This window comes from Dufourea novaeangliae, unplaced genomic scaffold, assembly GCF_001272555.1.
Source record: "Dufourea novaeangliae isolate 0120121106 unplaced genomic scaffold, ASM127255v1 scaffold30, whole genome shotgun sequence".
NCBI classification, from domain to species: domain Eukaryota; kingdom Metazoa; phylum Arthropoda; class Insecta; order Hymenoptera; family Halictidae; genus Dufourea; species Dufourea novaeangliae.
In genome coordinates, this window is record NW_015373906.1 from 11047 (window position 1) to 37840 (window position 26794).

At 39.9% G+C, this 26794-nt stretch overlaps 4 protein-coding genes across 4 annotated transcripts in view; 1 reads left to right on the forward strand and 3 right to left on the reverse strand.

Annotated features, from left to right (window-relative positions):
- LOC107193834 (voltage-dependent calcium channel subunit alpha-2/delta-3) overlaps window positions 1-3689 on the reverse strand; it is a 10071-nt gene extending 6382 nt beyond the window's left edge. The window contains 8 exon segments of the mRNA XM_015583350.1: window positions 285-370; window positions 491-627; window positions 867-1472; window positions 1598-1729; window positions 1826-2048; window positions 2165-2275; window positions 2392-2473; window positions 3504-3689. Of these exon segments, the coding sequence (XP_015438836.1) occupies window positions 285-370; window positions 491-627; window positions 867-1472; window positions 1598-1729; window positions 1826-2048; window positions 2165-2275; window positions 2392-2473; window positions 3504-3601 (1475 nt within the window). The 5' untranslated portion in view covers window positions 3602-3689.
- Window positions 3690-6134: 2445 nt separating this feature from the next.
- LOC107193867 (nuclear pore complex protein Nup98-Nup96) lies at window positions 6135-16820 on the reverse strand. The gene is given in 29 exon segments (XM_015583398.1): window positions 6135-6615; window positions 6750-6996; window positions 7092-7189; window positions 7426-7737; window positions 7852-8136; window positions 8289-8565; window positions 8870-9007; window positions 9128-9374; window positions 9468-9697; window positions 9800-9973; window positions 10059-10250; window positions 10355-10484; window positions 10806-10967; window positions 11088-11341; window positions 11524-11769; window positions 11854-12116; window positions 12227-12540; window positions 12612-12752; window positions 12866-12977; window positions 13073-13256; window positions 13454-13769; window positions 13881-14008; window positions 14172-14351; window positions 14511-14594; window positions 14687-14890; window positions 14983-15225; window positions 15494-15739; window positions 16350-16430; window positions 16759-16820. Coding segments are annotated over 28 exon segments (5628 nt in total). The 5' UTR covers window positions 16381-16430; window positions 16759-16820; the 3' UTR covers window positions 6135-6425.
- A 1785-nt stretch (window positions 16821-18605) lies between these two features.
- On the forward strand, window positions 18606-26542 carry LOC107193822 (phosphatidylinositol 4,5-bisphosphate 3-kinase catalytic subunit delta isoform). The gene is made up of 10 exons (XM_015583333.1): window positions 18606-18833; window positions 19241-19699; window positions 22386-22817; window positions 22942-23372; window positions 23591-23887; window positions 23978-24256; window positions 24386-24655; window positions 24732-25046; window positions 25193-25655; window positions 25747-26542. The coding sequence occupies exons 1-10, from the start codon at window positions 18690-18692 to the stop codon at window positions 25876-25878; spliced, it is 3222 nt and encodes a 1073-aa protein (XP_015438819.1). The 5' UTR covers window positions 18606-18689; the 3' UTR covers window positions 25879-26542.
- On the reverse strand, window positions 20178-22360 carry LOC107193821 (protein Spindly). The gene is made up of 5 exons (XM_015583332.1): window positions 21819-22360; window positions 21435-21735; window positions 20981-21101; window positions 20603-20912; window positions 20178-20488 (listed from the first exon to the last, which is right to left on the reverse strand). The coding sequence occupies exons 1-5, from the start codon at window positions 22076-22078 to the stop codon at window positions 20287-20289; spliced, it is 1194 nt and encodes a 397-aa protein (XP_015438818.1). The 5' UTR covers window positions 22079-22360; the 3' UTR covers window positions 20178-20286.
- Window positions 26543-26794: the final 252 nt, after the last annotated feature.

Consider the following 26794-nt stretch of genomic DNA (forward strand, 5'->3'; position numbering starts at 1 on the left):
AAGAGGAGAGAGAAAAGTATTTTGAGTACAAGTATTCATATATAAATTGTCTTATAAGAAGCACGATTCGAAAACGGTATCGTCTCGGTATTCTATTTCGATACATGAAAATATAACACAGAAAAGTAATCTCGCGATTGTACTTTACGACAAAAAACAATTGATATATGTATAGGTACACCCTTTTCATTAATTTCTAAAAATGCACGGACAGCAGCATTTCGTTTCGAGAATGTCCAACAGAGAAAAATCGAAAGGGAAAGTGGTAAATGGTTTACTATCACTTTACCGTATAGTTTCGACGATCTAGAATTGGCGCCGTGACCGATGTCATTAACTGTCCGATGTCTTCTTTGCCGTATCTGCCACTCTGTAGGAGGAGAATAAGGATCGAATAACTCTTTGTCTTTTTTTGCCCCTCTACTTCTGACGTGTGTAGATACAGAGTAAAGGAATATAAAGTAAAAGAAATGTTTCCATTCGCGCGTACCTTTCCACCGACGTAAACGGGACTCCAATGAATAGGATGATCGTGCTGATAGAGCACCATAGGCCGAGCAAGAACTTTTACGTATTCGAAAACTTTGCTCTTGATTTCTTCTGCGTCGGTGATTCTCGCGTAAAATCCTATGAAGCGAACAAAATGAGTGTGAATTGAAAAAGAGTTGCAGGAATGATTTACTCGTAAGGTTATAATGATTTACGCGTAATGCGTATAATAGATTGTACATACATACATACATATGTATAATATGTACGATATACATATATGTAGGTACATATGTCATCGTAATTGTGCGATATAATACATCCTCGATAAGACAGAATATGTGTAATGGTGTAAGCCCGACAATAATAATATGTACCTTTGTTCGCACAGGCAGTATCGCGCAATTCAGGACTCTTGTCACCCCCTATGAGATACGTGAAAATACGAACGGGCATGTGCGGCCAATTGTATCGTTTTATCACATCCGTGGGTAATCCAGTGTTATCGGCGGTAATGAGCAGAATCGCTTGGTTGCATTGACTTCCTTGACTTGTTCTATTGTATCTGTGAAGAATTTCAAAAACAGTCCCAAGAGCAGCCGATATATTTGTCGGCGGCACTCCTTCGTGCTTCAGCGAGCCCGCGGCTATTTTCAGTTCTTGGATATTTTCCGGTGAAGCTTGAACCAAACTATCCTTGAAGCACTGAACAATCTCTTCCGCGGAATCTCCGTAACGGTACACGTTAACATAATCATCGGGACCCAGTGTGTCAAGAATAGTTTTAACGGTGCTTATCGCTAAACGTTTAATCCGTTCGGATGCGTAACATTCGATGTCGACCAATATAGCCAAATCTTTTGGGCTGTTCGCGGCTCCGACGAACCAATTTGAAATTCGAAAGTCGTACACATCTCGAACGATCCGGTTCGCGTTTCCGTTTGTAGTGGATGCTCGCTCCACGAACGGGGGCCAAGAAATTGCTGCAAAAAGATCGTACAAGTTTTTACTCGTCGTCGACTCATCATCGATGAAAGCCAATCGAAAGAGAGAAGAAAAAACAGATGAAAGGCGATAAGCAAGATGAACGGAATGTAATAAATCATACCGGGGAAACGTCGTAGGAATCCCGAAGTCGCGCCATAATACTGCCAGGACAACGAAGGATCGCTTTCGTAATTATTCACGAACAACAAATCCAAGTATTCGCTCCATTGAATGCCAGCTGCTACTTCACGATCTGAAAAGAAAGTTAATTATTGGGCATACAGCCGATCCCTGTACCTCTAGTAAATATGTACATATGTATGCACGCGTCAGTTCGGCGAATAATTACAATCATCTTTTACTCCAGCAGGCAACAGCACTGTCGAGAGCGTAACATTCACGGCCAAATGATCAAAGTGCCGGTTGGAGGAGAGTAAATTTTCTTGTCCGGCTATGGCTAGTTTTCCGTCACCCGGAAAACCATCGAAACGCTGCGAAGAATAATATTTCGGCGATGCGTTTCCATCCCTGGGTTCAGACACGGCTGCCTGCTCCGCGCTCTCCACCAGTCTCTAAAATCGTCCATCGATCATACTCGAATCAAGATCGAATGATACTGATTGAAGGATAGAGAATCCCCGCAACAGGCGTGTGCTGTCTGCATTGTTGTATTAGTGTTTTATCTTACCATAACAGCATTCATCTTAAAGTCCAACATATTTTTCACTTCTGTTGCCATTTCTCGCACTAACACCAGACCATCCTTCCTCACAACTTCAGCTTCCATACCGTGATATTTCTAATATCAAAAAAGAAATAACGAAATGATGTATGAAAAATAACAATGAATTAATATGTGCATGTGTACGTAAGTATCATATATGTATCTGAACGGATGAACCTGACTTTTCTTACCCTTTGTATCTCGCTCATTTTCGTCACCTGTTTGCCGAATTCCCATAAATCTACGCCAAATTTCAAGGCCCAGTTTTTTACTCTGAAAACGGAAGCGAAGCGTTTCTATACATCACGATTATCATCCTACTGTACGTGCACAAGTTCATTTTTATTTCGTGCATGTGTGAAAGTTCTCTTCTTCCATATACATCTATGTATGTATGAGAGATATCGTATACGCGTAGCAGAGAAGCATCATTGATGCATTCGCATGTACGCATGTACGCATGTACGCATGTACATGTGAACTCACGTGCGCACGCACGCAATTCGTATGCACGCACACACGCTGTGATAACTCTGATCCTTGTTAATCGACTGTGTACGTACGCTGAGTAATACCAGTATGCGCGCTTGCGTTCTTTCTATTCTTGCTGGTTTTCTTCAAATAGTCGAGATCGTATTCCGTTCAATTTTGTCAACGTATTAACATATGAAGTAAACGTAAAGGTACAATGAAACATCGCAAGATATTCCAATCCCTGGTCGTACACATGCTTACACAGATATTGCACTTTCAACTTGATGAACCGATTCGTGCCCCTCCCATTCGTATACCTCTACAGGTAAAAAATATTATAGTCGCTCGCCCATCTCTAGAAAAGTGAGATCTAACTACACGCGTTATCAACGTTCTTCGTTTTTTTAATTTTACCTATGAATTGTATCTTCATACTGTTACTTAACATCATCGAATTTCGACACAATTTGCAATATGTAGAATAATTGATAACGATCGTTTTTTGTATCTACAAATTCGCGTGCGTACCAACTTCTCACGTCAAACTTTCCACGGTCTACCCACGCCCTTTCGACGTAAAGATCGAATCCTTCTCGGGTCCCTTTAACGAGACGACTCGTACGTATCTACGTATCTATCTGTGTGTGTGTGTGTGCGCGTGTGTGCGCGCGCGTGTGTGTATGTATGTATGTATGTATCTATATACTATGTATCTATGTGTGCATGTATATACTATGTATGCATGTATGCGTGTGCATGTGTGTATGTATGTATATAACGATTAATGAATTGTTGATAAAATATGAAAAATGGAATTGTTTGTACTCACTCGTTATGGGGTATGTCTTCTTCCTGTTGGTAGCTCGATCTGATCCATAGCAGTATTAACACTCCGTAACGAAACAGTTTTTCAACGGATAAAAACATTATTATTTCGGCACTATCGATCAACAGCCAAATACGAAGCAATGATGAGAGAGGTGTGTACCAATCTTTTATGGGGAACGTATGTACGCGTTCGTTGATGGCACGAAGTGACTTTGCGAAAAGAATTAGTCTTACCGCTCCCTCGTAGTAGTACCGATCGATCGGCCGGAATACGGGAATCAGCGTTATGAGCGTGAATTCACCGTTTCGATGGGATCTTGTCTATCCGCGAATATTCTATATAGAACACAATAACTGTGAAACACTTTCATACGTTGGTAGCACGTACGTGCTTTCACATATCGTTTTTCACTTTCCGTTCTGTTCTTCTTTTTCTATCGTTCGGGGTCCAGCTTACTCTTGCAATACGATTATCGTGAGACTGTCGAATGAAATAAATCTTCTTCCATTTCGAATGTGTTAACCAGTCCTCCTCGACACTAGCTCGTAATTCGAATTCCAAATTCTTTTCGAACGGTATATCGCGATAAGATTAACACGCGCACGAAGAAACTCGAGAGAATGGATCAAATGTGCAGGGGTGTAAGCGCAGCGATTCGTAATAATTCACCTGCAACGCGCGGTCTTCCTCCGTGGACGTTTCTCGCAATATGATAAAAGGTCTCCTAGAGATTCGACCATCTCAAATCCAATGTTCCCCGGTCTCTCTATGTATATGCGTGTACGCAAATTATAGAAACGATCAAAGGCTTGTACGGTTAACCGATCAAGGGATCAACGAAAAAAAATGACCTTACGTTACACCACCACCCCCACCAGATACATCGACGTTTCTATCTATAATATTATCCGTACTTTGCTGCGTATCGAACGTGTACTTTATCTTGTTTCTCGCAGGAATCGAACATTGTTTGTTACGCTTCCGATACGATTCGTTTGTACGATTCACGAATGCACCAGCGTTTACCACCTTGTCGCACGATCTCTCAAGTATGTTCACACCGTAACGCGCAGAGAACCCAAAAGTATGAAGGACGAGGGTGGGATAAGGGAGAAACTGAAGAGGAAAGGAGAAAGAGCAAGGACCGTAGTGGGGGAGCGAAGCAAAGAAGGGGAACGTACGGCGGTGGAAGGAAGAAAAAAGCGATGCAAAATTTAAATTTTTACACGTGAAACACGCGTAACGTGAAAAACGATACACGACGGTACAATTACGATACAAGGTTTGTCACTTTTTTCGAGAGAGAATAATTAAAATACGCGATCCGTTTTGATCGTACTTTCTCATGAAAATTGTTCAAAGATGGTGTACTAGTCGCTTTACGTTCAAGCCAAGGGTGGCTGGCTGGCTGGCTAGCTAGCTGGCTAGCTGGCTGGCTGGCTGGCTGGCTGGTTGGCTGGTTGGTTGGCGCGCGCGCATTACTCTTACTACGCGTCTACGTTGGTGGACTCAGGCGTTTTAGGAGTAGCGCTATTTTACGAGTGTGAGTACGTACTCGCTACCACCCCTTAAAAGGATGGTGAGATGAGAATGTGGGTAGGACAGTTGACGGCTACCTGGTAGTGTTAGTAGGTTTGGATAGTGACAGGGGTGACGATGTCGGCAACGGCGATAATGGCGGCGGTGGTAGTAGTGGTGGTGGTGGTGGTGGTGGTGGTGGTACCACCGCCGCCGCCATCACCACCACCACCACCACCACCACCACCATCACCACCACCACCACCACCACCACGGCCGCCGCCGCCGCCGCCGTTGGAAGCAGAGATGGTGATGGTAGGAAGGGTAAATTGTAGTACGGAAGCAATGATTATGCAATGGTAGTAGTTGCTGCAACGACGAGAATAGTGACGTGTACAAACACAGAGACGAGTGAATGGGAGGAAACTAGGGGAAGAGTAGTTTAGACTGACGGCGCAAGACGAGAAGTAGAGGATAGGAGATGAAGGTTGCAAGATATGAAAATGAAAAGAGACGATAGGCAAAGACAGAGAGGGGTAGTAGCATCGAGGAAGCCCTTTTCCCTACTACGAAGAAATAGTGAAGAGGAGACAGACAAAGGGAGACGTCAGGCTAGTGGAAGCAAGATCCTCTCGACCTCGCGACGTAATAGGGGTAGCTGTAACGGGGCGCAAGCCCGGTATCATTGATTTAACATGCATCTATAGCTTCGTGCATAAAGTCGAATTTTCTTAGACCCTATGGATCCAAGACGGTGCTTCACGGGTTCTTGAAATTTTTCTCGTTAGTCAAATATCACTACCGAACAGACTAATAAACACGATTATCTGAAATTTCATACTATTTAGGTATTACATGAAAGTGTGTTTCCCCCGTGTAACGCACGATTGACGTAATTGTTTATCTTGGAAAGAAAAATTCTAAATACTCATAGTTCGATTTTCCACCATATTTTTTCCCCTACGAGTGCAAATCATTCTAAATCGAACCTGCACAAAGTCATTATAATAAATTTTCATTGCTCCCTAAATCTGATACATAAACTGTTAGCAACACGAACAACTAAAAAAAGATTCAAAGTCCGATTCTCGAACACCACATTGCTTCCTCGTTTTCAGGTCTCATTTATTTATTTAAAAAATTGATATAGAACATTTGAAATAACAATTTAACGCAAACATCCTTACTTACTGAACTTATGAACTTTAGGTATTGTACGTCTGTTTTATCATGATCAAAATTTACTGTTACTATCGCTGTTATTATTGTTAACCGTGTGGGTGTTACACAACTATGTTTAATATACCATTACATTTTTACGTTCTTGTCTCTTGGTGTTACAATTATAAAAAGTAAAAATTCCTAGTGATTTTCTTCGATCGAGAAAGGAAGAATGTCCTACGATTATACTGCCTGGGATATAATTTCATTTACTCGCATATTAACAATAGGACGAAGTTCTTGTTGTGCATAATCTTCAGGCAATGGCAACTGTGAGACGAGTTGAAGTATTACGGTCGATCTGTTTTCGTTCGTCTGTAATAAGCTTCTAGCTAGATGCAATGTTCTTTTCGCGATTTCCGCTTGGCAAAGTCTGGAAAGTGATAAAATCGTTTGTAAATTATCTTTATCGAAGGCAAAACTTCTTTATCATGGAGAATCATGTGTTATTCGTTAAGGGAAAATACGAAAACAGCATAGGGGCAAATGACATAATGTTGTATGTACCTATGTTTAGCGGTTGGGCAGGGGAATTGATTGATCTTTAAGCAAAGACATGCCAATCGTGGTTTTAACAACTCCAAATTATAACTTATTTCACGAGGATCAGCGCCGCGTAACAATGCTTCGATGTCCATAGTTATCTCCATGTATTCCCAAAGTAAATTTCCTTGATAAACCCATCCGCTTATGGCACCGCTACATTCCGAAGGAATCAACGGACTCAACAAGTCACGTAGATACTCGTAATTCTCTGGAAAGTTTTTTTTTTCGATAAATACATACGTACAATATAGATCGAGAAAACAAGCCAACGTAGACGGGAAACAATGGACAAAAACTATATACCGTTTATTATAGCGTCTGCGGCAAGATGTTCGATAATAATTTCATGCGCGGTATTCCATTGTTCCGCTTGGATGAAATAAGACGCAGCTTCTCCGTATCTGATATGAAAGAAATTCGATGTTTAATTAAAATCGAATAAACGCCGTTCATGTTCACCGCCAATGTACAATATACATACATACATACATGCATACATACATGCATACATATATACATATATACATACATACATACATACATACATACATACATACATACATACATACATACATACATAAGTACATACTTATGTGTAATATCACGCAGGGAAGGGGTATAACGAGTGTGTACCAACCTTTTGGCTGCATAACATTTCACGGCTTTAGCTTGGTGAATCCAAACTGAAGGTATACCAAGTTCTTCTCGTAAAAATTTTTCTCGTTCGATGTAATCAGGAATATCGTTTATTTCGACGTGTCGTTGCAGTAGACTTGTTACCGCGGATTTCCTTTTTCCTGCGTCTTTTAAATGTAACATCACGAATATGGCCCAGTGCCAAAGTCCATACGCTTCCAATTGTGTGGCGAAGTTGACGTGAGTTAACACGGCAACGTGTTCTGATAAATACGAATAGCCCAATGCTAAAAGCACTTGCTGCATCAACCAACTGCAATTGAACAGGGTCAAGTGTGAACGAGACAATTTTTCATTAACATTCGATGCACGTTGGCGATACTGTGAATCAAACGCGATCAAAGTAAAAGCGCGCGGAATCGTTCACCTGAGTCTGTAATCCAGTGGGTCGGCGGTATGAGTCGCAGGATTCAAAAGTTCGCCCAGTGCGTGATTACCAATACAAAACAATTTCAACAGATGATAACACAGATCGTATATCGGCTTCTCGTTTTTTTTTTCTTTTTCATTCATCTCTATCTCGTAATCGTCTGTTCCTCTGTATTCGGGTATAGGTGCTGCTGCATATGCGTATGTTGTGTTACTTGTATCGAAAGAAGCTTCGTAAAGCTCTAACGCGTCTCTGATGGAAGCGATTGGAGATGAAAAATACCTGTAATACGTCCACCATTATACGAAGTGTTAAAAACGAGAATCATTACAATAGAATAGGATGTGAAGTGGCAAAAAAAAAGAAAAAAAAAAAGAAGAGAAAAAAACAGATGTAGCAAGGTGCTTTGGAGAGTAAAACAATGACGCATTTACCATAAATGAACGGCGAACGCTCTTTTCCAATCGAGATTCTCGCAAACGTTAATGAGACCATGTTTACAGGATACCAGTGGTTCACCGGCCACCAATGCGAATAGTTTTAATCGATCCGTTATTATGTTCTCGTCAACGCCAGACTCTTGCCACAATCCGATTTGCTGCTTTATCAACGTTTTCGTGGGCATTCCGCTGCGTAATTGCGCCATAAGTAGTGCCAAACAATGATCACCTGCCTGTCGCGCGATTTTGCACGCCCCTTCTAGTTCGAAAGCTTAAATGCGTTCATCGATGAGCAAAATAGAAAAAGCAAAAGAACGAAAAGGTGACGTGTTATAAACATCTCTGCCTGTGTAAATGTATTATAAAAAAAAAAGGAAAAAGAAAAGGAAAAGGAAAAGGAAAAGGAAAAGGAAAAGGAAAAGGAAAAGGAAAAGGAAAAGGAAAAGGAGAAGGAAAAGAAAAACGTTTCGAAAAAAAGACTGTTCGAAATACGGACCGTAAGCGTAAGCTCTGTGTTAATGTGCGAATCTTGTCGAAATTCCAAATCATGTTTCATTCGCAATTGATATACGTACCGGATAATAGGTCCAGTATCTTTCTTTCGTTACCAATGGTCGTTTTCTCCCATTCAAGTGTCCTTCGTATAACGTTTCTCAACCAATCTCCTATGGCATCACGCCGAGCCATAATGACATTATGATCTGCTGTGCTTTCTGCGAACGGCGAAACAAGAAAATCACTGGCATGCACGCACATGTTGTACATATGTACATATACATATATGTATAACACCGTACGTAAAAGCGAACTACATCGAATAAATTTGATCGTACCGGTAAGAACGTTTACATCGGGCAGAGTTCCCCACAGGGCCACGCAGAGTTTCCAAACGTTAGCGACATACGCGGCGAAACTGTCTGCGGTAAACTGATCGGCAAATTCTTCGGCCAGGCTACAATGCGCGTGTAAAGCCATGCTCGCCTTGCCAACATCTGTGTCCACGTCGAAAATTGGACAGTCTCCCTCCTGATCCATTATCCGATGTGACAATTGAACTTTTAGATGACCCTCTATACTTCTCTTGAATATCAAAAGTTGCAAATACTTAAAGTTCGCAGAATCGCAGGAAAAATATTTCTTTCAACAGAGATTCTATTCGAAGAGAAATCTTACCACGAACGCTTTTACACTATCCTCGTCGGCTCCATCGCCACCCAAAATTTGTATACGTTGAACTATTGTGACGGATGTTGTATCTTCGGGTAGACGACCGCACATGTACGAACCAATCTGCTCGAATGGACTTTGCAGAGGTACATCGTCAGCTTGTCCTCGCGTGCTCAGTGTAAGCAACGTTAAACCGCGTCCCCAACTTGGTTTAAACATTCTTCCCATTTGTATGCCTATGGAAAAAAAGATACAGATACTTATATTTTTCCGGTGAATTTGTACAAACAGCTAAAACATTTAATCGTTATTAAAAGAAAAGAAATCTTACTACTTACCCGCGTCAGCGACGGAACGAGATTGTAACTTGTTTATGATGGATTTCGATAATGGAATCACTTCGGAATGCCATTTAAGAATCGCGGTTACTGGAAGTATAACAGGATCCGGAAAACTTTTCCCATAAATCGATGACATTGTAACAACATCTACCGATCCTTTCGACTTGGTATCTGTGATACAAATCTCTGTATAAAGTTATCCGTGCATTCTCGAGAGATACAAGAAAACGTACACATTCGACAGAATTGAACCTACCAGCAACCATTGAGATCATCGGCTCCTCGTAAACAATCGACGGCATATGGTGAATCGTTAAATTTGATCGCAATATTGGGCTATATGTAGTCACCTTGTGTCTCTGTTGTTCCTCGTCGAAATTCTCAGCAGAATCTGCGTAACATCGTACGGAACTTTTCTGACCAGGAAGAAGTGAGGCACAATTTGATTCTACAATATAATTTACAACTTTAGATGAGAAAAACTTCTGTTTTACGGCACAGAAAACCCAATTGTTCACCGGCCCATCGTACACACACACGCGCGTCGCGTACCTCGCTCATATTCTTCACTGATCTCTTCATCGCTACCATCGAAGAAACTGGCCTTCATTAGTTGTAATTTATGACTATCTGTACCCAAAATACGAGCATTGTCGCCGGTTGGACTTACCGGTGATTGTTTCTTGCGACTATGTGCTTCTAAAAAGAGCATATTCGATTGGTAGAAGTGAGTTAGAGAAATCAACCTGTTGGTTCAGTTTTAATACCTGTTGCAAAAGATCTTCGAAGAATTGCCGATTCCAAGAGCATTGGTTTGGCATCGTCCGGATCAAAGTGATCACCGGTAGTATTCTCGGTTTTCGACTCGTTGGTCAAGCCATTCACACCGACGGAAACTTTATTCTGATTGAGAAAGAAGAAAATGTAACGCGCTTACCATAGCTCGAATCGTTCGACAATCATAGGAAATCTCGTATGCTAATCGAACAAAATTAAATCGAACTAATTGCTGAAATCTTACCGGAAGCTTCGACTGCTGTTCCAATTTAGTAGCGGATTTCTGTTGGGACACTGTGGATAGTTTTAATCTCTTCGGATCAGTGGCAGCGGGTATGTTGTCATCTTCGTCTGAATCGCTCAAACCGTATTTAGAAAAATGATCGACCTGAAGAAGAAAGAGCACGCACTGATAACACGACATGGAACAGAAGAAGCGTCAAGCAGTATCGCAGATATATTACGATTCAACGAAGATAACAACGCGATCGATTTATTGAAGAATCACCTTGAAAACCCAAGAACCGGTTTCAGGGCGATACTCGAGAAATCTGGTGTCATGTTTGGCGGATACTCTACGTAATTTTTCTTCGTAATCCATTGCCGCCAGTCGTAGAGGATCGGTAATAGGTTTATGTAGAGACTTGTCGTGCGGCCACACCCTATCCAGAGTAACTTGTGCTTTACGATTTAACCCTTGTCCGACTGGTGGTTTTTTCTCGTCGTCCGGATAAATGATAACTTCTTTATGCCGAAAATGGACTGTAAATATCGATTTCACACATATATATATATATATATATATATATGTGTATGTATGTATGTATGTATGTATGTATGTATAAATTCTACCGGACGTAGGAGGGACTACTTGTTTTCTTTCTTTTTCATACAAACCGCATCAGAGGAGGTTAACAAAAGAATCATAAGATAATGAAACTTACCGATTTCATCCAGATTGAGACCGTAAATATCAAACGAATCAGGAAAATATACATTCCCGTAACCCTCGCGACCAACAGTAAAGTTTGGTACGACACAAGTTTCTCCACAAACATAATCCTCTATGTTGTCCAATGATGGAATAGTGTAATAACCTACACGTTTCAGTGTTACTTTTGCTGCATTCGATTTCCAATTTGAAGATTGTAATGCCCAGAAGGAAGTGTCATCTAATTCCTGACTCGAATCTGTAATGAATAAAAAGTAAGGGATCGAAACTATGTTCTAATTAATGTTCTGCTCCGTAGTTTTATTGCTTTTCGTACTCGTACCAATACTCTGAGCTGTGGTATCTGTACACGTTTTATCCGATGTATGGGAATTCTTCGCAGGTGTGTCCGCAGAATTGTTGACTTTGGAGGGGTGTAGTTGTTTCGGTGAATTCACAGCAGCATACGGTCGCAATTCGGTGACAGTATTATTTATTACTTCCTCCGGAGATGTGTTTAGTGCGGAGTATGGTGAACGTTGTTCGTCGAACGATTCTTCGTTAGAGTTCTGTGTCGTCGAATTTCGTGGAAGGCTAGTTTTCAACCTACGTGATAATAAAATTATACGAGTATCTGTACAGTACTGCCCATTAAATAGGCTACAACCGATTGACAACAACGTACGAGATATAATAATATGTAATAATAAACCTACCAAGACGTAGACGAAGAGGATCTTCGATCGTTTGCTAATTGCCGATTATTATCTTGACTATGATTTTCCTTGTCTACAACAGATTCGATAGTTGTACTACTCTCGATGTACGTGTCAGTTCCATTCATTCTGCCATCCCCTTTTGCAGCGGATTGCGAATTTTTTCCAACAACTTGCGACGAATTTTCGGTCGGTGACGATATAATTGAGTTCGACATAGACTTTGGACGTAACACTAAACGCTTTGCGTTTGGACGAGGCTGAAATGCTTCCGAGAGTGGGTCCTCTTCTTCGAGTCCTTCGAACATCGATTTCTATAAAAAGATTCACAATGCAACCGCCCCATATATGTATTTTCAAATCAAACGTCTCCTCGATGAATTACCTTTGATAGTTGTGCAGGGGTAACGACTTTGGCTTTAATTTTCGGAGATTTGTTATTCGCCGTAACTTTGTACTGTAAGCCATTCATTATTTTAGATGGTGCATTCGCAGGTTTTAACAACTCTTCCGTTTTGCCAGAAGCCTAAAAGTTTACCATATATCTTTGTGTAATCTATGGAACGGTTTAAAAGGAACGCAGCAAATGACTTTTTTAAACATACATACGCGTACACACGCGGCTAAAGAAATTCTTACCGGTAAAAGGTTTTTTAACAACGGTGAATCGCCAAACGGTGCAGATACCAATGCCAAAATCTGTTGATGGACTGGAACGGTTCCAGAACTTTTTGTTTGATTGTTCGAAGCGCTATTGTTAAAAAGAATCAAACAAAGTAAGACTATTGGATATATTATTGTAGTAAATTGATGGAGGAAAGGATCGAACAAAGAATTTGACAGTACCCGGCACCAAGTAGTCCCATTCCAATACCAGTTCCAACATTTGCATTGCTTCCAAAAGTTGACGATCCAAAAGATGCCGAAGGATTGAACGTTGTATTGCTTCCGGTATTACCAAATAAACTGCCTGGTTTTTGTTGACCAAATAAAGTAGAACCGCCACCCAGTGTCAAACCCGTGTTTGTGCCTGCAAAAAAAAAAGTCATACCCGGAATTCAACTTGAATTCTGTTAGAATAACATGCGGCATCGTTTGAATTCTTTCACTTGCATTTACCTTGTTTCTTCATTGTACGTGACAATACAGAGATAAACAAGTGTAAACAAGTCTAAACAAATCTAAACAAGTCTAAACAAGTACATATATAAACGAACAACAACTCACCTAGTCCGGTTGAAGGCGCGGAAGTGGAACCAAAAGAGAATCCAGACGTCTGTCCTGCAGGTTTAAAACATGTATTAAACAATGAAGCACCAGCATTTTGGCCTGCAGTGAAACCTGTTGTAGTTCCAAAAGTCGATGCTGTGTTTGAACCGAAAGTTGACGCCGTTCCAAAACCTGTGGTCCCGGTAGATTTAGCGCCGAATAAAGTCGTGCCTGCATTGCTAGAGGGTGTTTGCCCAAAGCTGGAGAACGCGGTGCTGGATGATGTAGACGGCACATTAAAAGCCGATTTGTTTTGGTTAAATAAACCGATACTCTACGAATAAACAAGTAAGATCTGTTAATACTGTTAATATATACAATTTACGGAATTGGATGCATTCTATCCGTATATTCGTGTGTGATTCGGTATTTCATTTTGTACTACCTGATTTGGTTGTGTTGACCCAAACGTGGATCCGAAACCAGTATTTTGAGGCGTAATAATTCCAGCGAATCCGGTACCGGCAGTTTGGTTAGTATTGCTAGTTGCAAAGAGTGGCGTCGGCGCTGCGGCTGTGGATAAATCTATTTATACTTTGTTAACATGAACAACCTAAGCTGTGTAGACAATTAAAAAAAAATCCGACTCTAATGTTTATGTTGAAACCTTTCCGAACTCAGCACAGTGTGTACCGTCGATAAATGCCACGCGGTATCTGAAGAACATAATACTTACTACCGAATGGTTTGGCCTGATTATTACTACCGAACAAATTTGTGCTCGGGGTAGAATTGAAAGCGAAACTGTTCGTAGTTGTTGTCGACGGTGTCACGAAGCTTGTCATCGGCTTCCCGAAAAGACTGCTTGATCCAGACTGAGTGGTTGCTCCAAAACCGCCGCTCATTACACCGAAACCTAAGGATACGCAAGTGACAAATGAATTCTATGTAGGTATATTAAATTAAAATAAAATTACGCGTATACTGCTTCTTCGGATTCTCGAAGATCTTAAATTCGTTTTAGAATATTATTACGAATACAAAGCAACTACTAATCGATATAACAGTAATTTACCAGGTGTTGCAGTATTAGTGCCTGTCCCTGCATTGGCAAAAGGTGAAGGTTGCGCGGGCGTGCCAAATATTCCTGTACTGGGTCCTATCGACAAACGAAAAAGAAACACATAAATTGCCAATGTGTGATTTTTACCATTGGTCCAACTATGTTGCAATCTAGGTATATTACACTACCTTTCCGTCCCACAGAATAGTCCTCGAAACGTAATTCTTCGTACGACTTTGACTCGTATTCCTTCATTGATGCGATGCAACAGTGCCTCGCCGATATACTATGGGATATACCATTTTTCGACATAGAATCGGTCGTAATAACGGGAGTGAATTTAACAACAGTACCGGTTACACCCGCGGTGGTGGTATTTGTACTACCGAAACCTAGCACATAAAACGAAATAACGAAGTAGAATAGTTTCTTTTCGTACGCACACTAACGCGTGCATATGTACATCGTAAAGAGAAATATTTACCAGGCGTTGTACCGAACAAATTGGTATTTCCAGTGGCATTTGTTTGTCCAAATGGAGTGGTCTGTTGAGTCGTCTGCTGAGGTTGTCCAAATAAATTTGTTCCAGATGTTGTGCCAAAGCTAAATCCGGCCGGCTTATTGGACTGTCCGAACGCCGAAGTTGCTGTATTTGTTCCAAATAAGCTTGTACCAGGATTCTGCTGATTGCCGAACAAATTGGTATTTGTGTTTGTTGTCCCGAAACCTACAGAGAGGGCGAAAAAAAGGAAATGTATGTGCAGTATGCATTATTGTATACGGCAGAGTTGGACAAAATGTAATCTAATTAGAAAATTTAAATTGCAATTGCAATTGCATTGTAATTTTACAATTAGAAAGATACGAGCAATTCGCTCTTTATAATTTTCGGTCGCCTTAAAAAAAAACGGGATCGAGTTGCGAACAGGGACTTCTTACCGAAACGTAAAATACCGGTATTTTCGGTTGTACCTTCGCCCTATACATACAATAACCCTATATAAGCACTACCCTTATAGAAACCGAAAAAGTAGCGGTATTTATTTCGGTTTTCGGTAATATATATATATATATGCCGAACAAACCGCCCGTGGTAGAACCCGCAGGCTTTGAACTAAAGAGAGAAGTATTACTACTACCAAAGACTGGTGTTGCGCCACTGCCGAAACTTGTTGTGGCGATTGGTTTGCCAAACGCAGACTGTCCGAATGGACTTGTTTGCGTAGCCGTATTGAAACCACCTACAACACATAGTTATAAAGAAAGCAGATGTATAGAGGGTGATTCACTTGAACCGATCCATGCAAATATCTGTGAAACCGCTGACAGTACCGAAGAATGTTTCACGTAACAGTTGGAATGGTTTCTGCAGGTACATAATTTCATTAGTTTCTTTGTACATGGACACGTAGAGGACATACGAAGATCAAACATGTTTTTTTTTATAAACGGAATTCTAAGTTTTGTAATGCATTAATCAAAGCAGTTTGTCATTCCCTATAAAAAATTACAAAGCTATATATGCCAAAAACTATAAATGACATTATAATTTCTAGCTGTACAACGACAAACTGCATCGATTAATGCATTGAAGACTATATGATTCTGTTTAGAAAACAAACATATTTGATCTTCGTATGTCCTCTATGTGTACACAGACAAAAAAAAAACTAATCACATGAAATAATGTCCTCTTCGAAACCACTCAACTTTTATTTCAAACATTCTTTGGTATCATCAAAGGCAGTTTCGAAGATATTCGCGAGAATGGATTTAAATGGATCACCCTGTAGAAAGAAGAAAGAATGGAAATAACACATATTTAGGTATTTAATATTTCGTTTTACTTACTGAACGACGTATTTCCAGACTGTCCAAACATGATTAAGATTTAAAATGTCACTGGAGTTTATGTTCAGTAGTCAACACCGCCTGGAACATGATATACTAAATTTGTATCTCAATTCTACGAATTTGTAGCTCGATCTTGCTCAATATTGCGCAGAATAAAATCTCATGGGTTGAATAATATAACACCTTCGGATAACAAACGAGCTAACTGCACTTAACGAACCAGGATAGACGATGTAAAAAAACGCACAGTACTATCTGGTGATACTCGGTGATAGTACAGTCAATTATTTTGTATGGCATTATGGCATTACAAAAGTTACGGTTAAGGCACACGGATATGTGCGCGGCGACATTCACTGCGTAACTACAGCTGATGTCATTATTGTCAGTACTTGTATAAACATACCTATATATATATTGTATGATCGTTCATTGTATCTCTCTGTGAAAGCAACTTCTAACAAACTGTGCACCGAAAGAGAAATGGCTAGAACAAATACTTCGACTATGTAGGTGCAACCCTAGAATTTGAGGCGTACACGTATACGAGTCACAATAATTTATCAGTTTAGTGATTACTGAATTATCACGCTGTCAGTTGTCGACTCCATGCATTAATACTGGCGATCGAGCGAGTACTTATGTATGTCACATACACGCTAGCTAAACAACACTAAATATTAAATATGTATGCCCGCAACATGCGTCGCAAGATCATAACTCTCGAATATCGATCGATATTTAGAGCAGTCTTATCTGTATAAGTGATGCTTATAAACATCAGGGTAGACAAAATGAAGAAGACAAAGGTACCTACTGCCAGGTGTGGGTAGATCCTTTGCGATTGGTTGATTTAATTTCGACAACTGTTTTCGATAAATCAACATTACACTTGAGACGTAAGTAGGAATCTTTTTAGATTTTTTGATCTGTTAAAGAACAATCTGGAAAAAACTGAATGAAGTCGAAACCGAAGGACAGAAGTAGCACTGGAGTAATTCCTCTCTTGCTCGCACATCGCAGAGGGAGGGTTCAAAGCATAGACAATAACAACACAAAAGTTGCTTCTGTGTTGAGAGAGAATAAAATACAATACTATACTTTATATATTTATTTAAATATTTAATATAAAATATAAAACATATAAACATAAACGTGCGTATAAACTACATACGATATACGTAATATAAGATATACATGATAAATAAATATGTACACCCACGAGCAAACTCGGCTTCCGCTAGGGGAAACAGCGGTGTACAATAAACGTCTCCTACCACTTGGTAAATTTATTCCAGATACTGAAAGAAATGTTAAATCGAATGTTAATGTAGCATAAATTTCAGTAATTCCAAATACCAACAGTTAGGAGCATGCTAGGAGGCCCTTTCCCCACGCTACTTTTACATCTCACACACACGGGGTCTCTTACGTAACTCCAGGGGTTCTATGACCCCACTTCTAACGTACGCGGATCTCTCACGCATGCTCCGGGGGTTCGATGGCCCCACTTTCTCACACACACGGGGTCTATTCTCATGTCACAGGGGTTCTATGACCCCACTTTCTCACACACACGCGGGGTCTCTTATGTATGCTCCAGGGGTTCTATGACCTAACCATAAGACCGCGCACTCTTTTATACGTATATGTCTACGGTTCGATATACACCATAGAATGTCATCGAATAGATAGGAATGCCATTATTTTTCGTAACTTCTTTCAAAAAGTCAGTGTAGGATGGACAACTATGTACTTTTACTCTAGAGACGCAATTTTGTTTAACGGCGTGTGCATCAGTGGTGTGTCATGTTTGCGTGCAAATAGCTGTGATTTATGTATATACATATATACAGATAGTATGGAAGAGTAGGACAAAATGCATTTGTAGAAATAATGGCTGACTAGTGCTGTTATCACACATAGAGGGAGACGTTCACATGAGTTTCATTCACGACTAGTCAAACAAAGTTATACTTTCTATTGCGCTGGCGGATAAACATCGATGGAAATTTTATGATTTCGATCGAATGCTAATAAGTAACCAAACAAGTTTACTAATTACACGGAATTTTAAGACTCTTAAAAGTTCGTAGAAAATTTACATGTAAGGATGTAAAGATGAGGGATAAAATTTCATAAAACGGACGTTTGTCATGCGACTCTTTACCAAGCGAACCAATGAAGACAGATTGCCTGAGGAAGAACGAATTCCTTCAGTCGCGATGCGACTTCGCGAATGTATTTTGCTCTTCTTTTTCAAACTAATTATATTTCGGTTACTGTCTATTGTGTTGCATTGAATGTTTATACGTTTTATTGAAAATATTAGGCAACATGATCCGCGTACCAAGTGCATTTACATACAATTTTTGGGCAAACTCACTGACAGAAGTTGTTGAATTGATCTGTTTGATGCCAAATGGAGTCGTTATACCATTAGAAGCTAATCGTAATATTACTTTGGCTGAAATTAAAGAGGTGAGTTAGACTTAACCCTCGCAATACTGGGGCAATGGGAGAGAGGGGGAGTTACTTGAAGCCTGTCATATCTGTGTATTGCCTGAAGTACCACTTTGAAACAAGTTCTGTATTCCTAAAAAAGTTACTTATAAAACTGTTTATTTGCAATACCTTTTTTTTCATTTTCATCATCGAGTACTCTATTTTCAACCGTTTATACACAGATAGATATGTTGGTAACGTTCAGTTTTTGTAAGACATAAGTTTTTATTAGGTGTGTATAACATTATCCCCCTATCCTCTTCCCCTGGACGTCCATGCAACCAAAAAAGACTCTGTACTGCGAGGGTTAACAATATTCATTTTAATTTCTATGCAAAGAAATAATTTTGAAGAGAGTATACAAAGAACAAACTTGGATCTAGGATCTATGGGATGAAGCTAGCAGATATCCCCTACATGGCACATTGAAAGATGCACCATCCTATGTATTTTCATGCATCAACTCTAATGCAGAAGCGGAAGAATTAAGAGATGAAACCAGACGTTTGTGTGACATAAAGCCATTTTGTTCTTTACTTAAAGTTATTGAGCATGAAGGTGTGAAAAGTGACAGAAATCTAGATTCTCAAATTGGTTTATTAATTGGGAAAGGATTACACGAGTTTACAGCTTTAAAGAACTCTGAAGTGAACGATTTCAGATGGAAAATGCGAGTTTTAGGAGATGAAGTTGCTGTAGCAAGAAGAAAGAAGTCTTGGATGGAGAAAGTACGTTATCAATTTCCTACACGATTAGCACCAACTGCTACAATTCCAAAAAATATTGAATGTCGATTGAAAGATGGAAATATTGTTCTTGTTACAAAATTTGAAAACACTGAGGTAAGAGAATGAACAAGACACTAATTTATTCTTATTTCTCTTCTTTATTGGCATACATAAAGCCATGATATTACATGTGCGAGTGAATGAGTATCAAAACGTGTAGCAACATTTTTAATTATTAGCATCGGTTGATACGTAGACAATAGGATACACGCATGGTTCTGTTGGTTTCCGCGATTCGTTGCTCTTTTCAATCTTCATATTCTCGGTAAATCGTACAATTTTTTTCGAACATTTATTTTCACGTTCATCAGTGTTACTAATATGTTGAATTTCGTACAACTTCTTTAATGTAACCGTTTCTGGTGCTGCAGTGTCAAGATCAAGATTTCTTTCATTTTCTGGTAGATCTATGACTTTGCAGTGCGCCTGGCTTTGCGACACAGAAACAGTATTCTCTGGTCGCGGCTCAGAGACTAGTTCAGTCTCTGTAACCACCGTGTCAATATTCTGTTGATTAATGAAATCTTCGCACTCTTTTACGTGCATTTTAGCGTTCTTATTGTCTGCAAATCGTAACGTTAACTCACCTTCTAGAACAGATACTTGAGCCTGGAGAATAAAATAACTTCCTACAGTTACATTCAAGAGTTACATTCTTGAGCGCAATAAGATTTAAATAGAATTACTTCCAGCAACGATGTCTTGTGTCGCGAGTACTGTAGCTGTTTGGTAATGTTCATTTTAGTTTCTTCTTGTACTAACAAACGCGTGGATAGGTCTTCTACTTTTATACGAAGTTCATCTGTTTCCTTTTTCTTGGTATCCAGTAAAGATTGAAAATACCTGGAGAAATTATTTTAACAAATTGACACACAGCACACACACGCACGCACGCACGCACATGCTCGTGGACGCGAATGATTGTTGTTAAATTTTTGCACTTGAATCTAGGCTTACCCAAAAGACGCATCTTTAAAATTCAATTGTTTTGTCTCGTCATTTTTCTTAATCTCAGACTTCAACTTTCTTTCAAGATCAGATATCCTGTTCTTGTATTTCTGAATTAATTCATTATTTTCTGCTAGAGCATGATCTGTATCATTTTCCCACTTGCTAAGTACTGCAATTCGTTCTGTTCTTAAAGTTTTGATCTCTGCCACTTGTGCTTTGCATATTCGTTTCACTTCTGTGTACTTATCGCGTAATGTGTTCATTTTGTCCACTACGTTTCGTCTGCGATCTTCTACTTCGGCAAAAAGTGAATTTCCTAGAAGTACAACTGTTAGGAACCTCATAGACACAAGTCAATCGGATTGCTTTTTTTTTTCTACTTGCCTTTAGATGTATCAGCTATAGGATTTATATTCAGGGATCCTGCCTCTGTACGACTTAGTGCGAGCTCAGCTCGAGCATCTTCTAAAGCTGTGCTTTTCTCATTCAACTGTTCTTTGATATTCTGTTAATAAAGAATGTTTTTTATATTTCGATCTACGGTGTGGTAGAGCAGTGATGAACAACCTTTTTTCGGAGTGGAGGAAGATTAAAAATCCAGCATGTAATCCGTACGGGCCGCTGTAACTGCTTTCTTAAAAAAAACCTAATTTACTAATTATTTCATAGATTTATGCATCGTGCTAAAAGCAAAAATTTTGGGCTTCAGCTGATTTGAGCGGGTCGGACAAAGATATTTGGCGGGCCGCATATGGTACGCGGATTGCTCATCACTGTTTTGAAGAACGATTAACCATATTCTACCCGAAAGAAAAAACGTCTATGAGCGGCCTCTTACCCGAACAACATATTCAAATTCATTGCATCGTGCTCTCAGTTCATCGATCGTTTCTACGGCACTTTGAGATCTTTGTTTTTCATCGCGTAACATTAGTGTAAGCTCATCGATGCGTTTTTTAAGGGAAGCATTGTCTGCCTGAAGGGAAATATTTGCTACTTGATTCACAGTTTCCACGCATTCAGTTTCTTTTTGCTGATTAACGCATTGACGCAATTTTTCAATTTCCGTCGACTGTTTTGCTAATTTTGTTTCGAGTCCCGAAATGATATTTTCGTATTCTTTAGTTGTAAGACGGTATCTGAAATGAAGAATAAACGAGGATACATAATGTTTAAGGAATGATTAACGGTCGTTTTTCTGAAAATTGATGTATGTAGGTACTTCTCTTCAACTTCAGAAATAATTTGTTCCTTCTCCGAAACTCGTTGTTCGAAAGTATGCTCGAGTAATTCATTCGTCTCTTGAACTTCTCGAAGCATTGCTTCGTTTAATTCGAATTTCCGTTTTATGTCGTGTATTTCTTGCCGGCATATTTCGTAGTCGGTTTTCAGCAGACGATAACAACGATCACTGACTCCTTCTGAATCTTCTTCGGTGTATTCTTCATTATTTGCCTTATTGATTGGCCCGCGTGCCGACATACCTGAACAAGGTTATGTTTCGTCTTATAATCCTATGATTCGGGTTGTCTTTGAACTGAAACGGTTGTCCTTGTTAATATATATTTTCACGGGTCAAAGCAGCCAATTTTGTCGGTACCGCTCCCTTCTCTCTTTGTCCTGTACCCTGTATCACCTCCTATCCGCCTGGTTTTTCGTTTTTGTTTCTCCAAGCGAAAGGAGAAAAATTTGGCGGGAAAGGATGCTGAAGTTCCCCGGGGGGTAGAGGGGGCATTGGTTACATTTAACGTGTATGTATGTATCTTATAACTTGAATTTACATTTTCAGACGGCTTTCACGTTTCAAATACCACACACTACGACACCGTATCAGTTACTGGTATCTATTTTAAATAAACGGGCAAACACTTTGATGTCTCGAGGACACCCGAATGATTTCACTCTGAAGGTTTGCGGACAAGAAGAATATTTAATAGGGGATTGTCCGTTGATACAGTTCAGTTATATTCAGGATTGTCTAGCGAAAGATGTTGTACCGACCTTGGTTACGTTAAGTAGAGACAGCGTTTGCGTTGACCAGGAAACCGCTGTGGAAAATGCGGAGGCAGATGCTTTGCAACGTACCAGGCCTTCGTTTTCCACGTTGACTCTACGTAAAAAAGGCAAACATATATCTGCTTGGAAATTAGAGGAACCATTTACTTTCACTGTTAATGGAATATCGCGATTGAATTGCGATGCCGCTCATCGTACCGTCGAGGTATGTTCGCAACCCGAGTTGAATAATGATGTACAATTGCCATTTTCATTAGAAACTGATGCGCATTTTCTTTTCTTTTCTTTTCTTTTCTTTTCTTTTCTTTTCTTTTCTTTTCGTGTCGTAGATCGGGCTTCAGGCTGGGCTTTTTCACGGCGGAAAATCTCTGTGCGAAAGTCAGAAGACCAAAGAGACTGTTGTTAATCCAGATGGCAGTTGCGAGTGGGAGGAAACTTTAAGATTTGATATTAAGGTGCGGGATATACCGCGAATGGCTAGGCTGTGCTTTGTTTTATACGAAATCAGTAAAACCGCGAAGGGGCTTAAAAGTCGTAGATTGGTTAAAGATACCAAACAAGAATTTTTTATAAATCCATTATGTTGGGCTAACACAACTATATATGACTTCAAGTCTCAATTAAAAACAGGAGCAATGACTCTTTATACTTGGACGTACGCGGAGGATATGCAAAATGATGATCTATTGCACTCCCTTGGAACGGTAGTGTCGAATCCTCATATAGATAGAGCAGCTGCGCTAATGTTGACATTTCCAAAGTGAGTTTCCTATTTAATATTTATCATCTTTATTTCTTTATTTCTTTCTTGCTTCCTTTGTTTCTTTCTTTCTTTCTTGCTTGCTTGCTTGCTTGCTTACTTTCATTCTTTTCTTTCTTTCTTTCTTTCTTTCTTTCTTTCTTTCTTTCTTTCTTTCTTTCTTTCTTTCATCTCGTAGATTCGAGCTATATCTACCTTCTGTTTGGTACAATATTTAGTTACGGAAAAGACAAATCTGTTCTTTACCCGACTCCGGAGAAAATGGTCGAGTATGCAAGGGAATTACGTGAATCGTCCGTCGAACAATCGATTCAAGAAGAACAACCGGATCAAGGCTCCGATGTTGGTAAACTACAACAACTTGAGCAACTTCGACTGTTGGCGGACAGGGATCCGTTGCACGAGCTTCACGAACAAGAACGAAAGATAATGTGGACGTTAAGGCATCACTGCCTTCTCGAAATTCCCACGCTGTTAGCAAAATTGTTGCATTGCGTGGAATGGAACGATCATAGGTGAAAATCTTAACCACGATTGAAATTACCATAGGAAAAAAAAAAGCAGATTTCAGTTTACTTTCCTTTTTCAATTCCCGACGTGTACAGCGAAGTGGCCGAAGCAACGGCATTGGTTCAACAATGGCCGAAATTACCGGTCGAAAAAGCACTCGAATTATTAGATTATGCATACGCCGATCAAAATGTCCGAAGCTTTGCCGTGCGTTGCTTAATGGACGTCACCGATGAAGACTTAAGTTTGTACCTACTGCAGCTGGTGCAGGCATTGAAACACGAAAATTACTTGTCCTGCGAGTTGACTGAGTTTCTGCTAAGACGCGCCCTCAACAATCGAAGGATTGGCCATTTTCTATTCTGGCATCTTAGGTCTGAAAAATGTTTCTCGTTATCACTCCCTTGCCAAGTTATCCTCTGTTGTCACACGTTCGAAACACCTCGAAGCGTTCATAGGCGGCAAGAGAAACTGCATGTTCTTTCGTAATGTTTGGTTCACAGGTCGGAAATGCAAGTAGGTGCCGTATCTGTTCGTTTCGGTTTAATATTAGAAGCGTATTGTAGAGGAAGTCAACAGCATATGCGATCACTGTTCAAACAAATGGAGTGTTTGGGAAAATTGAAGTGTGCTTCCGAACAAATAAAACAACGAAAAGATCGTAAAGCGGCGTTGCAAGGTTTCCAAGAGTTCATTCAAGAACCACACTGCCAAGAAGCACTTTCGAATGTTTTGAATCCTTTGGATCCGAGTTTCCGATGGAAACGCATTAAGTAAGTTGATCTTTAGGCGATATTATACCGTGGTTGAAAGAAATGTTGTTAATGGCGTGTAAAATACGGTTTACAGAATTGAGAAATGTAGAGTGATGGATAGTAAAATGCGACCGCTTTGGCTTGTTTTTGAAAATGCCGATCCATTTGGCGATGACATTTACCTGATACTCAAGCACGGGGACGACTTGAGACAAGACATGCTTACGCTTCAGATGTTACGAATCATGGACAAACTATGGAAAAGAGAGGGTTTAGATTTACGTATGAATCCTTATGGTTGTATATCGACAGAAAATAGGGTCGGAATGATTGAAGTGGTACTAAACGCGGAGACAATTGCGAATATTCAAAAAGAGAAGGGCACGTTTTCGGCAACAGCTGCATTTAGGTACGTTAGATTAAAAAGAAATTCCGCCGTATGTAAGTAGATTGTTGCTTTTCTTTTCCATTCGTTTCGTTTCGTTTTCTTTCTTCTTTTTAACTAGTAAAAGCGAGCCATTTTATTCTATTTGTTCGCGATTGCTTGATTCTCAGACGAGGTTCTCTGCTCGCGTGGCTAAAAGACCATAATCACACGGAAGCAGCGTTGAACAAAGCTATCGAGGAATTTACGTTAAGTTGTGCTGGTTATTGTGTGGCCACATACGTTCTTGGGATTGCGGATCGTCATTCGGACAATATAATGGTGAAGAAAACAGGTCAACTATTTCACGTTGATTTCGGTCACATACTTGGACATTTTAAAGAAAAATTTGGATTCAGGCGTGAACGCGTACCATTCGTGTTGACTAACGATTTCGTACACGTAATAAATAAGGGACAAACCAAGAAAGGTCAGGCAGTGGAATTTCAGCGCTTCCAGAGTCATTGTGAGCAAGCTTTCCTTGTATTGCGGCAACACGGAGGTCTAATATTATCTTTGTTCGCCATGATGATCTCAACGGGATTACCTGAATTATCGTCGGAAAAAGATCTTAATTACTTAAGAGATACATTGGCAAGTAGTGAATTTAAATTGAGGAGAAAGTATTCGATAATTATATCGAATGACGTTTAATGTTAATGACAATTGAATTTGTTGATATTAGGTACTGGAGATGTCTGAAAGTGAGGCACAAAAGCATTTTAGAAGCAAATTTGACGAAGCTCTCTGTAATTCGTGGAAAACTTCGTTAAATTGGGCTTCCCACAACATGTCGAAAAATAATAAAACGACATGAACCGACACGATCGGATTGAATGCTGAAAACAACAAGAAATCCAGAACGGAAGAACAGATGAAGAAACGTGAAAAAGCAGGGGATACGAACGAATTCGATGAACATAACTGAATGCGTAAGCATCGTTGCATCGTCGTATCGTCGCAACGTCGCATGTTTGAGATACACGGAAGAAAGAGAATACTATACTCGGCCCAGAAGAACACAGAGAGATCAGAAAAAGACTGACTTACGATTGATTAGTCGTTACTGATCGGTAGCAGAAGTTGCCCTTTTCGTGTTTGATATGAACGCGAGTGGTAAGGGCTTAAATGCGTACATGTACATACACGCACGCACGCACGCACGCACGCACGCACGCACGCAAGCGACCAGAAATTGACAGGTGTGCGAGAAAGCAGCCGCACACTTGTTTCATCTTTCCCAGTTTACTCCGGCATTTTGATTAGTGACGGACAATGGTAGCGGAATACGTATACGGTACATATCATTGATTGACATTGCGGATTCCTTGAAAGAGTGCACGCGAGAGTGTTTATTTGCTAGAACTGTTTCAAGGTATACCGTTTTTCGCGTGAAATTATCGCAGTGTCGTGGCTGTGCCGATATAACGACGCTCCTGAAACCTTTTGACTGAAATTAGAAACGTACGAAAAAGTATGAACAAAGAAAAATCACTGAAGAATCCTAAAAGTTTCAAAAGTTTGAAATACTACTGTATCGATAACAATAAACGAAGTTATTCTTCACCTTATTCTCCTTGTTATTACTATTGCTATTGTTGTTGTTATTGTTGTTGTTGTTTTGATTATTGTAATAATATAATGTTGAATTAGTAACCGAATTGATCGTTAAATTGACGTTGGTAAAGTTTGCTGCGATGAAATGTTTGACTTTCGTTCAACTAATCAAGTAC

Coding starts and splice junctions, on each gene's coding strand:
- LOC107193822 (XM_015583333.1), top strand. CDS start 18,690: ATGATCCGCGTACCAAGTGCATTTACATACAATTTTTGGGCAAACTCA. Junction 18,834..19,240: donor CTTTGGCTGAAATTAAAGAG/GTGAGTTAGACT, acceptor ACTTGGATCTAG/GATCTATGGGATGAAGCTAG. Junction 22,818..22,941: donor CCGCTCATCGTACCGTCGAG/GTATGTTCGCAA, acceptor TTCGTGTCGTAG/ATCGGGCTTCAGGCTGGGCT.
- LOC107193821 (XM_015583332.1), bottom strand. CDS start 22,078: ATGTCGGCACGCGGGCCAATCAATAAGGCAAATAATGAAGAATACACC. Junction 21,736..21,818: donor ATTTCTGAAGTTGAAGAGAA/GTACCTACATAC, acceptor TCTTCATTTCAG/ATACCGTCTTACAACTAAAG. Junction 20,913..20,980: donor TATAGCTGATACATCTAAAG/GCAAGTAGAAAA, acceptor TTGTACTTCTAG/GAAATTCACTTTTTGCCGAA.